Here is a 15,956-nt window from a genome sequence, read left to right as displayed (position 1 = left end):
CGTGAGTGCAGCAGGGTGAGAAGGGTGATGGGAAGGGAGAAGGAAGGTTGGACGCCAGGCCCAGGGTCCCAGGGAAAGTGGGTCCCTCCCTCCAGGAAGGAGCCCAGGTCTCCCAGGTCGGCCTGGGAGCCTCCCTGTCAGCCCTGCCCCCCAGGTGCTGGGCCCCGGGAGGCCCCGCCCTGAGGCCCTACCTGGCCAGGAATGCCTGGAAGGGCATGCGCACAGGGAAGTGGGCACTGCGGGTGCCTATGGCCTCCAGGATGCCCGCCTGGTGCAGCTGCTCTGCCACATGTCCCACATCAAAGAGGCCTGGGATCTGGGGCCAGAGAGCGCCAGTGAGAGGAGGGGCTGAGGGCTCTGCGTCCAGGGGAGCAAGGGAAAGGGGCAGGGCCGGGCAGTGTGGGGAAGGCCCTGGGACCCCGGGAGCTCACCTTTCCAGGGTTGGGGTCAAGGCACTGGATGAAATAGATGTGGCTCCTGCTAAATGGAAGGGGAGGTCACTGGGCACAGACCAGCCCCCATTCAACTTCCGGGGGCCTTGTGGGGGAGCACCATAACCCTCACCTGCCCAGCCGGGCTAGGAGGTCTCCTAGGGACTTCTGGAAGCGAGAGGTCAGCGTGGATTGGCCTGGCCCTCCTCCAGCCCAGGGCTCTGCTTCCTGGAACAGGCTGCGTACCAGCTGTGGGGCAAGACAGGGCTGAGGCCCCCCGAGGCCCGCCCACCTGCCCCACAGCCCTGGGGACCCAGGCAGGCCAGCTCTGGCACACTGAGCCTGTCATGCAGGGCGCTGGGGCTTGAGGGCCAGCCCCTTTGGCAAGGGCATACGGGGAGGAGGACAATGGGGACAGAGTATGGAGGGGCAGGGCTGAGGCTGCAGGGCACCTGGAGCTGGCTCTGAGCAAGCATTCCCACCACGGCAGCGTCCAGGTGGTCCCAGTTTCTGTTCAAGAACTTGTGGACCTACAGGAGACATGAGTAAGCGGGCCGGGAAGCGAGAAGGCTGTGCGTGGTGGCCAGACTCCCGCAGGAGGAGGGCAGCCTCTCTCCAGCATCAGAAGGCCCCTGGTCAGCTGTGCAGGCCTCTCACAGCCCTGAGGCGGCCACTGGACTGGCTGTTCCGTTCCGTGGATGCCACTCCTCATGAATGCCGTTCCCCTTTCGGGGCAGGGCGTTTTCCTACCTGGGAGAGCAAATCACCCCTTCTTGACTTTTCAGTATTTTATTGGTTACTTTCCTGCATTTCTTCTCCAGATAAAGCTTCGGAATAATTTTTATCAACAATCCATTTCCCCTCCTGTAAGAATTCCATCAGAGTTTTGGCTGGAAAGGCAATGACTTTTCTAGGTTGACGAGGCAAGAACGGACCACATTGTGGTTTATCTTCCTTTTTTTTTTCTTTTGCGGGGGGCGGGTACCAGGGATGGAACTCAGAGGCACTTGACCATTGAGCCTCACCCAAGCCCTATTTTGTATTTTATTTAGAGACAGGTCTCACTGAGTTGCTTAGCACCTCGCTTTTGCTGAGGCTGGCTTTTAATTTGTGATCCTCCTGCCTCAGCCTCCCAAGCCACCAGGATTACAGGTGTGTGCCACCGTGCCCGGCTTGTCTTCCATTTTTAAGTCTTCTTTTTTGATATTCAGAGTTGTGTTTTGGAACCTAGGGCCTTGCACGAGCCAGGCAAGTGCTCTACCCCTGAGCTACGTTCCCAGTCTTCACAGTTGTCTTTATTAACTCCCAGGTAGTTTTTGTTTTCTTCTACAACCAGAGCATGCCCTCGCCGCCAGGGATCCTCCTTGACGCTTCCCACCTCAAGTCTATCACACTGTACCCTCCTGCATCCAGGAATCCTCCCGTCAGGGACTCTCCTCTTGGGAAGTCCTCGGTAGATGTGAAACTCGGAGCAGGACAGGGAAGTCCATTCACTGAGCACCTAGCAGGCCCCTCAGTGCTACTGCATTTAATACTCATGCCAATGCTGTAGGACCGACTTTCATGCCCAATTTACCGATGAGGAAAAGGAGGCCCGGCAGGCAAAGTGCCTGGGTTCTCGGCCGCGGCCCAGCCCTGTGCTTTGCCTCTACATCTGGAAGGTCCCAAGGCTTTGACCCTGTCGCCCCAAGATGTTCACACAGAATCCAAAAATCATGCTCAGAACTGAGTGGAGCCGATGGCCCAGGTGGGGACACAGGGCTAAGCATGAGAAGTGCCTCTCACCCATATCCTCTCACCTGTCAAGTGACTCAGTTTAGGAGGGGACATCAAGGTCACGTCACCTCATTGATCCACCCTGGAGTCTGTCCCTAGGCCAGATACCTGGTAGGTGACTGTCCCAGCGTAGTGCCGCACTGTGAAGATGGGCAGGGGCAGCTGAGGCTTGGCGTAGCTTGGGTGATCACCATGGTGATAGTGGCACTTCTGGAGGAAGGTGTGGTCTGTGGCCTGATAAGGGGATGAGTGGCACCTCCTCAGGCTTTGCACACACTGTCCCCTGCAGAGACTGCACTCCCTCCCAGTGACCCCAGGACCATATGCCCTGAATATAAGGGAGGTCTTGTCCCCCCAAACTCTCCTCAGACAGGAAGAGTGACTATTGAGTCGCTCGAAAGGTGTCTCTCCCTTTTCTTTTTCTTTTCCCTTCTCCAGTGCTGGGGACTGAACCCAGGGGTGCGCCACCACTGAGCTATACCCCGGCCCTTTTAATCTTATTTTGAGACAGGGTCTAAATTGTCGAAGCTGACCTCAAATTTGTGTCAGTACTAGATTTGGCAGCTCGAGGAGGCTGCCTGAAGGGTCAATTAAAGGAAACAAGGGCCAGGGGACTTTAAGACAGATGCAGCAATTACTGCGGATGTAGGATCCCACAATTACAGCTTCTAAATGAGTATTTCAAACATTATTTTCCACATGTAACCAGGCAGAGCTTACTTGACGGAGCTAATGAGCACATGGCAATCAATCAGGGGAGTCTGACTCCTGCTGCCCACAGGAGAGCCATGGCTCAGACCCACCCAGTGCTGCGTTTCAAATAGCATAGAACTAGAGGGGGTCTCAAGCCTTGGAAAGCCATGCTAGGTGCTCCAAAAGTAGCCTTGCGGCCTCAAAGACACCAGTGACAAGTTTTAATAAGACATCGTGGGCCAGGCAAGGTGATGCACTCCTGTAATCCCAGCTACTCAGGAGGCTGAGCGGGAGGATCACAAGTCTGAGGCTGGCCTCAGCAACTCACTGAGACTCTGTCTCAAAATAAAGTGGAAACAAGGCTGGAGGTGTAGCTCAATAGCAGGGCGCTTGCCTAGCATGTGTGAAGCCCTGGGTTCAATTCCCAGTACTCACTACTCACCAAAAAAAAAAAAGTAACGTGAGCAGGGGGAAAAGCAATCCTTTACAAATTAATATACTGTCTTATCTAGTAAGGGATTTCAAATATGTTTGAGTTTCATAAATGAATGTTGGCCTGGGGATATAGCTCAGCAATACAACACTTGCATAGCATGTGTGAGACCCAGTTCAATCCCCAGAACCAGAAAACAAACGATAAATGAAAGTTACAGGTGGGGGCAGTGGTGCACTCCTGTAATCCCAGTGGCTCAGGAGGCTGAGGCAGGAGGATTATAGGTTCAAAGCCAGCCTCAGCAACTTGGCAAGGCCCTGAGCAACTTAGAACCTGTCTCAAAATAAAAAATATAAAAAAAAGGCTAGGAATGTGGCTCAGTGGTTAAGCACCCTTGGATTCAATTCCTCATATCAAAAAAAAAAAAGTTACATATTAAGGTAATATGTTACATATCAGTATCTATTATATATTAACACTTAAGTATTACATTGATATCATGGTGACTATCATCTATGATATGTGATATGAATGATCATAATTATGTGTTGGATTATTCTACCATTATTTTTCATTTCTGACCTCTAATTGGGACAACGGGCATGGCTTATATTCAGGGTCATGATATATTTAACTTTTATAGATATTCCTGTTCTACCTTCTGGCCTCAGTTCCCAAAGAAGGCCTGGGACCCACATATGTTCTTAGAGCCTCACAAATCCACCCACAGATCATGCATGTGGGTTTTATATCAGCTTCTGCATTTTTGGCTTAGGGTTTTCTATACCCCTTCCCGTGCCGTGCTGGGGATGGAACCCCAGGGCTTTGCATGAGCTAGGCAAGCGCTCTGCCACTCAGCTACATCCTCAACCCCATCCTCCTTTTTAAAGACATGATCTTGGTTGGGGCTGTAGCTCAGTGGCAGAGCGCTTGCCTAGCATGTGTGAAGCACTGGGTTCGATTCCCAGCACCACATAAAAATAAACAAAGGCATTCTGTCCATTTACAACTACAAAAAAAAAAAAAAAAAGACATGATCTTTCTAAGTTGCCCAGGCTGGCCTTAACCCTCCTGCCTCAGCCTGCTGGGCTGGGACTGCAGGTGTACACCACTGCACCCAGCCTTTTCCTTTTAAATCAGCATTTCTGGGCTCTACGGTCTCTCTTTGCTCACCTTTTATCCTTAGCATACTTCCTGGCACAGAAATTCATTATCAAACTCTTTTTTTAATATTTATTTTTCAGTTGTAGCTGGACTCAATACCTTTATTTATTTATTTTTATGTGGTGCTGAGGATCGAACCAAGGGCTTCGCATGTGCTAGGTGAGCGCTCTACCACTGAGCCACAACCCCAGCCCCCCCATTTTCAAATTCTTAAGGGTCTCTGGATCCCATAACCTCTACAAGGTTCCAGCCTGGCCAACCAGGGCCCCTACTCCTTGTCCCTGACACTGGGGCCACAGCCCTCACCTGGGACAGCCAGGTCTGGGCATCCAGGATCCTCAGGAGGCTGTGGGGATGGTCTACTAGGAGGTCCAGGCAGGACTCCCTCAAAGGCTGAAGGAGGGGCACCCAGGGCAGCAGCTCCCGCCGACACTCCTCCTGGGAACAAACAGCTTTTGGCCATTTACGATCTACGTCCCCAGGGACCCCCTGAGCTGAAGCAGGGCTCACTTTCCCATTTTATAGATGAGTGAACTCAGTTCAGGAGAACCCAGCCATCCCATGAAAGGGGGACTCGGGCAAGCTCTCATGCATCACTTTTCCTTCACCAAGGTGGCCTCTGCACTGGGCAGTGCCCTGGCCCCCGTGCTGTCTGTGCTCAGCTCTCCTACCTCCTCCTGGGCCAGCAGCACTCGGCTGCAGAAGAGCTGCAGGTGCTCGCTGGCGAGGTTGTTGCACAGCTGCTCCAGGCTGTTCACCCGCAGCGCCTGGGGCACGGGATAGTGGGGACAGCGGGGACAGCGAGGTGAGCACACAGGGCAGGTGGGGCCAGCGCAGGTGGGGGCTGCACACAGGCCTGTGCCCTTTGTTCCCTCCCCTAGGAGCTGTCCCATCCTCTCCAGGGCTCAGGGAGAAACAGTGCCCCAGGATTGATGCTGCAGCCAATAGGATGGGGTCCAAAGGCCCTGGCACAACACGCAGCCCACCTCAGCCCTGACCCAGCCACAAGCCCAGCCTCCCTCCAGCTGCCCACACCCTTGCCTCTGCTCCAGCCCACTGTGAGCCTTCGGGGCTCTGCTCATAGCCATCCTTGGGTCCAGGCAGTGCCTTTGCCCACTACCTAGATTGCTATCAGAATCCCACGTCCTCATAAGCAGAGTTTCAGGCTGCCACCTCCAGGAAGCCCCCCAGCCTTCCTCCCAAAGGGACTATGTGCCTTCCTCTGTGCAGCTCAGTGCTTGACTATAAGCCCAGCAGAGCACCCCTTCGTGCAGTTGTACACCCCAAACAGCACACATGCAAGCACACACCCCCCCTCACAGGTGGGGATAGTCACCGAGAACGTATTGTGGGGGGCAGGATGGACAGGAGCAGGGCACAGTGCCCATCCAGCCACCTCCTCTCCCTCCACCCCCCTCCTTGCTGCCTTGAAGAAGTGAATTTTCTGGAAAGGGGTGCGGAGCGCGTGACAACTCAGGGAGATCTGGGGGACTCTCCCTCTCCCCTCCCCTCCGGCCGTGTGTAGGGTGAGGCTGTGGGTGAGCCTACCCTGGGGCCTCTGGGGGGCCTCTGTAGGGCTGAACAGGGCAGAACCCTGCAGAGGTTGTGTCAAGAAAGGACAGCAGGGGCAGCGCAGAATGACTGCACTGGGAGCACACAGCTCTCCGGGGCTGTTCTAAGAGGGAGGTCTTGTTATGGTCCCCTGCTTTGCAGATGGCCTCAGACAGGTTAATCAACCTGCAAGAGGTCACAGGATTGAGTGACAGGATTGAAACCTAGGAGCTCCAGAGCTTCCTGAGCCTCTGCTCCACAGAAGGAGGGCAGCACGTGCTGGCAACGGAGATTGGCGTGGGCCTCAGCCTCTCCCAGAGGGCAGCCATGGGGAAGAAAGGAGAAGCCCTGTAGGAAGCCAACCCAGGAGCGTGGCAAGCAGGCAGCTGGAGGTGAATGGAGTGTTCCCTGCCACCCTCAACCAGACTAAAGCACCCAGAGGCCAGGCCTCTGTGTCCCTGGAGCAGCCACCCATCAGGTGCAGAAGAGGCCAGCGAGGGCACAGGGTTAGGTGGGCAGGCAGCTCGGAAATATATCAGTGTGAGGGCTGGGCTGTGGCTCAGTGGCAGAGCGCTTGCCTAGCGTGTGGGCGGCACTGGGTTCGATTCTCAGCACCATATATAAATAAATGAATAAAATAAAGGTCCATAAAGAACTAAAAAAAAAAAATTTAAAAAAAAATATATCAGTGTGAGATGGGTATCCCCTGTACTGGGCCCCTCCCAAGGGGGCGACCTCAAAGCCATAGGCGTCCACAACAGTGATGGTGCCCATGCTGCCTTCCTCCTCAGGTGGTGCCAGCTGCCAGTTGATCCTCCTCAAAAGCCAGCTGAAGAGCTGTGAGTACAGGGCCTTGGCCAGGGCATCCCTGTGGGCACAGTGAGTAAGCCACACGCAGCAGAGCACCAGGCCTGGCTTGGTTCTCCCATCCCCAGGGCCACCTGGCATCGATGGCACTTTCCACGGGCAAGGATCTGGAGACCTGGCCATAGGACGTTTCCTGGAGGCCAGAGGAAGTGCATGGGTATGTCAGGCCGGTGGCCCATTCAGGTACCACCCAGCCTGGAGGAGGCCTGGGTTGTCCCCACACCTTCCCAGGACCCTGGGGCTCACCGTGACTCTCCTGGTGACAGCCCCTTCCAGGCGCTCTGGTGGCACCCGGAGTAACCGGGCTGCTGTGTGGATCTCAGCCCAGCTGGACACAGAAGCTACCTCCTGGGACTCCCACTGGACAGACAAAAGGATAGGGAGAACTCTGTTCATGAAATGGACCTGTTCCCCAGGGCAGGGACAGGAATTTCCTTGTCATGTCAGCTGCCATCATCCAAAGGGACGACAACATGTGGGGGAAATCTGGGTCATGGTGAGCCAGGCCCTGGGTCTGAGGGCCCCCAAGTCAAGTCCTGACTTTCCCTCCTGACTAGCTGGGTGGCTCTGGTGAGTCCCTTCCCTGGGCCTCCACTGCCTTATTGCCAAGGGGAAACAGTAACTCGTAGGTCATGGTGTTTTTATGAGAACTGAGTTAGACAACATGTGCCAAGTGACTTGCCCAGGGCTAGGCACAAAATAACTGCTCAGCTAATGCCAGGTGCTCTACTGATGGGCAGCAGCTGAGTGTAACAGGTACTGGGAAAATGTAGACTCTCCAGGGCTCAGTTTTCTCATCTAAACAATGGGTGTCTCCCTCTTTGGGGACAGCCCAGGGCTTTGTAGGCTCCTACACGTGAGGGCTTGACATCATTTTCATTGTTCTGACTGCACAAAAATTTACTGCTAATCAGCGTCTCCACTAGCCCTGCCCACAGGGGAAGCCCACCTCTGAAGAAGAAAAGCAGATGTTTCCCAGGTGCAGGACAGTGGCCAGCACGGCCCAGATTGCAGTCAATTCCTCGGGGCCCAAGCCGAGCACCTGCAGGGCCTTCTCTAGCCCTCTGAAGTCCAGGGCATCATCCTTGCCCTGGAGGCTGCAGGCCTGGCCCTGTAAAGCACAAAGGGGCTGAGGGGGCAGGTCTGGTCTCCCACTACCTCCCTCGACTCCTCACACCTGGGCTGAGACCTGGCCCTTGAACCACAAGAGCCTTACCCTCACCTGGTTGAGGTAGTAGTAGGTTTCTGGTCCTTGCAGGGAGAGCTGCTCCTGCTCCATGAGATCCAACCCCGCCAGCAGCTCGTAAAAAACATGGAAGCTCCGCTCAGCCTGGGCCTTTGGGAAGACGGGCGTAGGTGGAACGATGCCTGGAGGCACGGCCCCCTCACTTTGGGAATTGGGAAGGGGTAGACAGGAGGGCACCCTTACCTGGAATACCACTCTGGAGGTCTCAAGCAGATAATGTGACACAGAGGCTCCCACAATGACACCACTGCGGGCACAGGAGATGGGCCAGGGTGCCCCCATGGTACACTTGAGCCCTGCTTAGGATGGGCCCACGAGAGGCTGGGACCAAGGGCATCAGCCCCAGGCTCCCAGTAAGGGTAACCCATTACAGATGCCAATGGACCCCCATCACTCACCGCTGCAGGCAGAAGCATAAGGCCTGGCCAAAGCGGCTGGCGTTGGCATTGAGGAGAGTCTTGGCATGGCCAAAGCTGCTGAGCACAGGCAGCACATCATCCAGCTGTGGGGAGGAGGGGCGCTTGAGCATCTCTGGGATGACAGTGGTACTGCCTCAAGGGTTCCCTGTGCCTGCTGGCTGTGCTGGGCCCATGGGGGGAGTCAGACCCCTCAGAAAAGTTCCCCAGCCCCCACAACAGGCAATGCCTGGAGGTAACTCCAGGAGAAGCCAGAGACACAAGACCACTGTCCTTTGGCCCAAAGGAAAGGGATGGTCTCTCTTGGACCCCTGGCAAGTGGCCAGTTGCCCCCTGGAGGGAGACAGCTTCAGCCCAGCCTCACCTGGCACCCTCTGTCCCTTGTCTGCTGCTGCTCCAGGCTGCGCAGGAACCGCACAATCTTCTTGGCAGCTTCTGTTTTCCCTGAGCCACTGCGCCCACTGCAGGAGGGAGGAGCTGGGGATGGGTGGAGGCCAGGAGGTTCTCCAGGAAGGAGACTGTGGGACTGCCTCAGTGAACCTGCACAGTGGGGCTGTGCCACTTGGAAGTGACACACTGGAGAACCCCAGAAACATGGATAGATGCAGGGCGTGGAGGTCGAACAGAAAGGGGCCTATGTGGTGACCTCTAGAGCAGACCCCAGTGAAATCCAGAGCTGTCACCCCGTGGTGCACCAGACCTCATGCCCCACCTGCGAGTCCTCAGGGAGGCCTTTGGGCTCAGGCAGGCCAGCCAGCACTCACCTGAGGAGGATGCAGGGGTCCTGCCCAGTGCTCTTAAATAGGCTATAGGCTGCTGCCACGATGGCAAATACGTGTCTGGGGAAGGAGGGCAGAAAGACGGGAAGGGTGCCAGAGATGGGCCTCTAGGCTGCTCCTCGGTATAGGTGGGACATGCCCACAGGCCCCAGGGCCAGTCAATGGGGTGTGCTGGGGCCCAGCCACCAGGGAGGTAAACACAAATTTGAAAGACCAAAGGCACATACGGGGTGGTATTGGGGGCCTTCCCAGGGTGGTAGCTGGTTAAGATCTCAGATGAGAAGAGAGGCAGGGGCTGGTGGGGATTCAGAGCCACCAGGAGGGGCCCCCCAAATGTCTGGGGAAGGAAGCAGAAGTTGTTATTGGTGCATGGAGGCAGCAGGAGGAATGCAAGTGGGGGTTATTCCAGCGCTTCCCAGCTGGACCCCACGCTGCTCTGCAGGACCCCAGACAGAGGCTCACCACCCAGCCCAGGCACAAAGAGGAAGGAGAAGCCTTGGGATGCCCAGGAGCCCTCTATTCCCAGGGGAAAGGGAACCCAGCACACCACCCGCTCCTCGTAGGCCCCCATACATAGATGCGGCCCAGGTGAAACCTCTTCTTGAGGCACAGCAGCACAGAGCTGTCGCACACCAACCTGTGGGGACAGCAGGGTGGAAGGGAGGAGCTGGGAGATGAAGGAGGTCCTGGCCTAGCTGTGCCAGGAGCTTCAGGGACACCTGGGGCAAGTTTTCCAACTGTTTAGAGCCTTAACCACAGAGGGAGGGTCTATTCAGTAAATGACCAATCTATGGGGGGTAGACAAGGAACAGGCCCCTGAAAGGGAAGCTTTGTGCCAATTACAAGAGGAAGTCCCAGGAAGGGACACCTGACTTTCACTCCTCACCAGCCCCCTCTAGTCAGAAAACCTTTTGTGGGGCAAAAAAAATCTTTCTAAGGATTCTATAGAAGTCTATTCAGTTTATAAAGAAGAGTGTAGGTGGCCTATAAGAAACCGCGAGGCAGGGACGGCCGATTTGGAACTGTGCTGCTCACCCCAGCCGGGCCAGGTCCTCAGTGTCTTCCAGGCCGTCTCTGAGGCCCCTACCCTCAGTACCCAGGAAGGATGCCTTCAGGTCAGGCCCAAGGCTCATCTCCAGGTCCCTCTCCAGCGCTGCCTCGGCCTCATCCTCCGGCTCCCACTGCTCCCTCAGGGACCAGCAGGAGCTCCTGTCGCGCTCCAGGCGGGTCTCCAAGGTGAGTCGGGGCAGCAGCACGTTGGTGCCCAACCCAGGGTCCTGGTAGGGGCCTGAGTCCCGCGCCCAGTGCACCGGGGTCTCGGCTTCCAAGGTCTCTGGCTCCGCTTCGCTGCTGGAGCCGTTCTCCTCGAGTGGAGTCGAGTCGGGGGGAGTCTGCGCGAGCAAGACGGCGGGGCGGGGCCCGTCCGCTCCTTCTCCACTCGCCACGTGCCTCTCACTCTCCCCGGCAGCCTCCCCGGTGTGGGCGTCCGCGGACACTTCCCCTGAGCTCCCGCTGCTCGAAGCCCTCCCCTCCGTGTGCATCCTGGGGAACACGACTGCGAACTTGGGATCCGGAGTGGGGTCCTCATCGTCGGAAGGGTCCTCCGGGGCCGGGCTATCCCGGCCGTGTGGAGGGCTCCTGCCACCGCCAGGTGGAGGCCTCGGCGATGCTCTCAACCCCGCTAAGCCCGCCAGGCGCAACGCTAGACGGCGCCTCCGTCCAGGCCCGCGGCCCCGCCCCTCGCCCTCCCGAGGCTCCGCCCCAGGCTCCCGGGCCCGAGGCTGCCGTAGCCGCCGCAGCAACCACTGCAGCAGGCTCAGGGCCCGAACCACACGCAGAAGGCGCTCCTTGAGGCCCGCGCCACCCGACCCTGAGGCCTGGGGAGAGGGGCCTGGAGTGGGCCTCGCGCGGAGCTTACGGAGCACCGTGAGGGTGGCCAGTGGCGCTGGGTCCTCTGGACCTGCTCCCTTTTCCGACGCCGCTTCGCTCTGGTCCTCTGCCCCCTGCAACTTCCCCACCACCTTTCCAGTCTGGAGGCGCTGAGCCCGGGCCGCAGAGGCCTCGACTGTTTCAGGCTGGGCGTCCTGCAGCTCCGCCTCCTGCTGCGCCCAGCCTTCACTTGAGTCCGGAGAAAACATGGGGTCTCGAGAATCCCACGAGCTCCCAGGGACGTGCGCACAACTGCGCTCGAGGGAGCTGCATGCCGGGGCTTTTCCACCCAGGTCGATCTCTTGGGCATCAGGGACCCATCTTGCTGTCCCCAGGGGTGCCGGTGGGCGCGGTCCAGGCCCGGTCCCCTCCGGACTCAAGTCCGTATTTGTCCCAGAATCCTCACTCGCTCCCTGGGGCCCTGTCCCCGACGACACTTCCTCATGCAGAAGCTGAGCTGAGGGTTCGTCACTGCCCTGACTGCTGCTGGTCTGGCATTCGCCTGGATGCAGCGCTGACTCTGGCCATATTTTGTTCCCTTCCGGGCCCGTTTCCGTTGGCTCTGACTTAGTCCGCAGCTGCAAGGCCCCCTTGCCCTGGCTGCTCGTCTCCTGGGACTCTTGAGCTTCGCTGTCCCGGCAAGAGCTGCCTCGGTCCCCTCCCGATGGTTCACTTTCGCGGCTCCGAGCCTCTCGGCGGCCGGGCTGAACCAAGGGTCCCTGCCCTTTTCCTTTCCTCTTGCGGCGACGGCGGCGCTGGGCTGTACCCTCTTCTTTCGGTAGACTCTCCTCATCCTGGCGCTCCCCACGGCTGTCCCCTGGTCGGTGACTCTCCAAGGGCCCGGATCCCCTATGCCGCGTGCTGCCTTGCCTCTCCTGTGCCTCCGGTGGCGGCTCAGCACCTGGCTTTCTGCAGCCACCGTTCCCGTCTGTGGCCGGCTTCCTGTGGCCACTAGCGAGTCTCTTGTCCCCCGCGGTGTCGGGCTCCTTGGAGGGTCTCGCCCGCAGGGCTTTGCCACGGCCAGGTCGGTGGTCCTGGCTAAGTGCGCTATCAGCACTAGCCGATCCGGACTCCTGCTCCCCTGAGGCTGGCCTCCCAGGTCTCGCCCTGCACTGGGGCGCTTTGTTCTTGCTCCCACCCATAACAGTCCCAGAGATGACAGGCTTCACACTTCTCAAGTTCTTTTTCCTTTTAGGGGTCTGACTGCTTCAGGGTGCCCTTGGGCTGCAGCAGCATACCACCCAGCTGTGTTCTGGAGAGGCTAAGGGCTCTCCATTTAGAGCATCAATAATGCAGGAGACAGTAAGTCCTGACCCCTTCAGCCAACAATGGAGCAGAAGCACCTGTGAAAGAGGAGACTCTGTGGATTAAGGCCATGGACAGGGCAACCTTGCTGGGACTCCCTCCCAGCCAGGCTAGCCTGGCACCATGCCAGACTGAGGGGCCCACCTTTGCTTCTGCCTGTTTGCTCGCCTGGCTGGGGAGGGCAGAGTGAAACTGTGTGGGGCTTCCTACTTCTCCTGGGTCTGGGAGGCTGGGACCAGGTGACCCTGGTATGCAGGGAATGCTCCATGAGTATTATTAGTTTGTTCTTTTCCAATGTGAACTATAATTTATCCAGAATTGCACTTTGAATGGTGCATCTTGAACTGGTATAAAACAGATGGCTGTGTACCCTCTTATAGTTATGAAACAAAACCAGACCCCATAAATCCCCAATTAAATCTCCCTCTCTCCTTCCTTTCTTCCTTCTTTCCTTCCTTCCTTCCTTCCTCCCTTCCTCCTCCTCCTCCTTATTCTTTCTTTCTTTCTTTCTTTCTTTCTTTCTTTCTTTCTTATGGTTCTGGGGATGGAACTCAGGGCCTTGTACATGCTAGGCAAGTACTCTACCTCTGAGATAGAGATCTATCCCCTCACCACCCCCAATAAATATTAACATTTATTTTGGAATAGGAAATACATTTTCATAGTTCAAAATTCACAAAAGTCCCATTCCTGACCCTCAGCTATTCAATTTCCCCTTGAGGTTTCCCATTTTCCAGAGTTATCCATTCAGATAAAAATGAATCTTTATTTCCTTTTAGCAAAAGTGGAATCTTATCTCACTACTTTTTTTTCACCTAACAATTTCATTTGGAGATTTTATAATACATAGAAAACTTCCCTCCCTCCTCACTCCCTTGTTTTTAAATTGCATGGTAATCCAGCAAATTAATGCACCATCATTTAACCAACTTCTTGATATGTATCTATATACCTATAGGTACATATAATTGTGTGTGTTTGTGTGTGTGTGTGTGTGGGGGGGTTGCTGGGGATTCAACCCAGGAGCATTCTGCTTCTGAGCTCTATAACCCCAGACTTTTAAAAAATTTTGAGACAAGAGTCTCACGAAGTTACCCAAGCAGGCCTGGATCTTGCCATCCTACTGCCTCAGCCTCCTCAGTAGTTGGGGTTACAGACGTGAGCTACTTCACCCAGCTATTGATAGATGAGGATGCTGCCTCATCTCATCCTTTGCTTAAATTAAAAAAAAAAAATGGAATTTCATCAGTATCCAAGTAGGAATAATTCCTAGAAGTAGATTTGATAGACCGTAGGCTATATGTGTTTGTAATTTTGAAGATTTCCAAACATTATGGTTTGGTCATAAGGTGTTCCCCAAAGTTCCTGTTAATGCAGAAGTGTTGAGAGATGAAATGATCGGATGGTGAGAGGTGTAACCTAATCAGTCTGTCTTAGTTTGGGTGGTAACTGCAGGCAGGTAAACTGTGGCTGGAGGAGGTGGTAACCAGGGCATGCCCTGGAAGGGTGCGTCTTCCGTGGCCCCTTACCAGTGGCCCCCTCTTCGGCTTCCTCACTGCCATGAGCTGAGCAGCTTCCCTCTGCTGTGCCCTCCCCCCATGATGTGCAGCCTCACTTTCTGCCAGACCAATGGAGCCAGAGTCTATGGACTGAGACCTCTGAAACCATGAGCCCACAATAAACTTTGCCTCCTCTAAGTTGTTCTTGTCAGGTAGTTTGGTTATAGTGACACAAAAGCTGACTAAAACACCAAGATTTTCCCTCATGGAGATTGTATTAATATACATTCCCACCAGTAAAACAGAACAGGTGTCTCTGCATAGTATTAATACAGGGTGGTGTCCAACACACTGAAACAAAAAATAAAATATAAATAAATAAGAAATTAAGTTTAATTAATTTAATAAATTAAATAAAACTAATAATAAATTATAAATAAATAAATAATAAAATGAGTAAAATAATATAAAATTTATTTTAAAATTTTAAATAAAATATGGGCTGGGGTTGTGGCTCAGTGGTAGAGCACTCACCTAGCACGGGTGAGGCACTCAGTTTAATCCTCAGCACCACATAAAAATAAATAAGTAAAGGTATTGTGTCCATCTACAACTAAAAAATATTTTAAAAATCTAAAATAAAAAAGTGGTACCAACACTCTGAAACAAAATCCCAATGCCTTAAATTCATTTTTCTATGGGAAAAAAAGCAGACTTCCCTCCTCTTAGAGACACTATGATCCTTTGAGACCTGTCTTTTTTCATCTTTGGGGGGTCTTCCTCTAGGACACAGGGTGGGGAGTCTGCTTCTTGATGGCTACACTGTAGTTCAACCCAGTCAGGATTCCCGAGGTCACCGGAAGGTTCCTGGGACATAGCAGCTGCTGCAAGAGCAGGTTCTGGGGCCCCAAGATGGAGCCAGCTGAGTTGTTGAGCCAAGGCCCAGGACCTGCCCCCTCAGGGACTCCTGTGTCCCACTGACCCATCTTGCTCTGGCTTCTGTTCACCAGCAGCACCACCTAGTCCTGGAGCAGGGGAGGAACATTCCAGACTGCAGCATTTTCCCTTAAATGCCTGCCTGACATCTGTTTCTGCATATCCCCTTGAAGGAGCCTCAGAGGCAGCAGAGCAGTCTCACTCAGAACGCCCCGAGGGCCACTCAGCCCAGAGGCCTGGTTAAGCAGAGTTGAAAGCGACTCATCCAGTGCTGTGTGCATCTCCAGGAGTCAGCTGTCCCCGGAAACCACAAGCTCATGGGTAACAGCTGTGTCTGGAGACAGCTCTAAGCTGCACCCCCCACCATCAATGCTGCCAGGTAAACGGGCAGTGGTATTCAGAGAGCTTGAATCTCCCACACAAAGCAGAATGTGGGGTGAGAGAGGTATTTATTTACACAACGGTTCACTGCCCAGCATTGAGAACCCTCTACAACCACAAGCAACGTGGATAATCTCAAAAATGCTGAGTGAAAGTAGCTGTGCATGAAAGAGTATCTGCTGCGTGATTCCATTTATTGATAGTGCAAAAGCAGGCAGTGTGATTGAGAGTTTGCCCTGGGATGTGGGGGATGCTGTTTAGCACGGGGGAGTGTGTCAAGCTGTGCTCCTTTGACTTCTGCACTACCAGCACCTATTTTATAAAGATAATTCAGGGCTGGGCACAGTGGTGCACATCTGTAATCCCAGCTACTCAGGAGGCTGAGGCAGGAGGACTGTAAATTGAAGGCCAACCTAGGCAACTTAGAGACCCTGTCTCAAAGTAAGTAACTAAAAGGGTTGGGGTGTAGATCAGTGGCAGGGCACCCTGAGTTTAATCATCAGTACTGCAAAAACCAATCTAGGAAACAAACCAGAAAGAGCTCGCTCAC

At 54.8% G+C, this 15,956-nt stretch overlaps 1 protein-coding gene across 1 annotated transcript in view; it reads right to left on the bottom strand.

The window, feature by feature from the left end:
• Positions 1-12,442, bottom strand: part of Myo15b (myosin XVB) — a 31,125-nt gene extending 18,683 nt beyond the window's left edge. The window contains exons 1-18 of the mRNA XM_058581014.1: positions 10,392-12,442; positions 9,930-9,993; positions 9,584-9,693; positions 9,342-9,416; positions 8,942-9,038; positions 8,560-8,663; positions 8,138-8,408; positions 7,865-8,026; positions 7,162-7,275; positions 6,990-7,048; positions 6,784-6,916; positions 5,169-5,264; positions 4,804-4,935; positions 2,316-2,441; positions 884-961; positions 565-680; positions 432-477; positions 192-316 (exon numbers count right to left, since the gene is read on the bottom strand). Of these exons, the coding sequence (XP_058436997.1) occupies positions 192-316; positions 432-477; positions 565-680; positions 884-961; positions 2,316-2,441; positions 4,804-4,935; positions 5,169-5,264; positions 6,784-6,916; positions 6,990-7,048; positions 7,162-7,275; positions 7,865-8,026; positions 8,138-8,408; positions 8,560-8,663; positions 8,942-9,038; positions 9,342-9,416; positions 9,584-9,693; positions 9,930-9,993; positions 10,392-12,427 (3,944 nt within the window). The 5' untranslated portion in view covers positions 12,428-12,442. The remainder of the gene's footprint in view (positions 1-191; positions 317-431; positions 478-564; positions 681-883; positions 962-2,315; positions 2,442-4,803; positions 4,936-5,168; positions 5,265-6,783; positions 6,917-6,989; positions 7,049-7,161; positions 7,276-7,864; positions 8,027-8,137; positions 8,409-8,559; positions 8,664-8,941; positions 9,039-9,341; positions 9,417-9,583; positions 9,694-9,929; positions 9,994-10,391) is intronic.
• Between the last annotated feature and the right edge of the window lie 3,514 nt (positions 12,443-15,956).

The sequence above is a fragment of the Marmota monax genome, unplaced genomic scaffold (genome assembly GCF_021218885.2).
Source record: "Marmota monax isolate L192 unplaced genomic scaffold, Marmota_monax_Labrador192_F-V1.1 WCK01_AAM20220418_F8-fsc00292, whole genome shotgun sequence".
NCBI lineage: Eukaryota > Metazoa > Chordata > Mammalia > Rodentia > Sciuridae > Marmota > Marmota monax.
The sequence above is the reverse complement of the archived record's forward strand: the minus strand, read 5'-3'. Positions and strand labels throughout refer to the sequence as shown.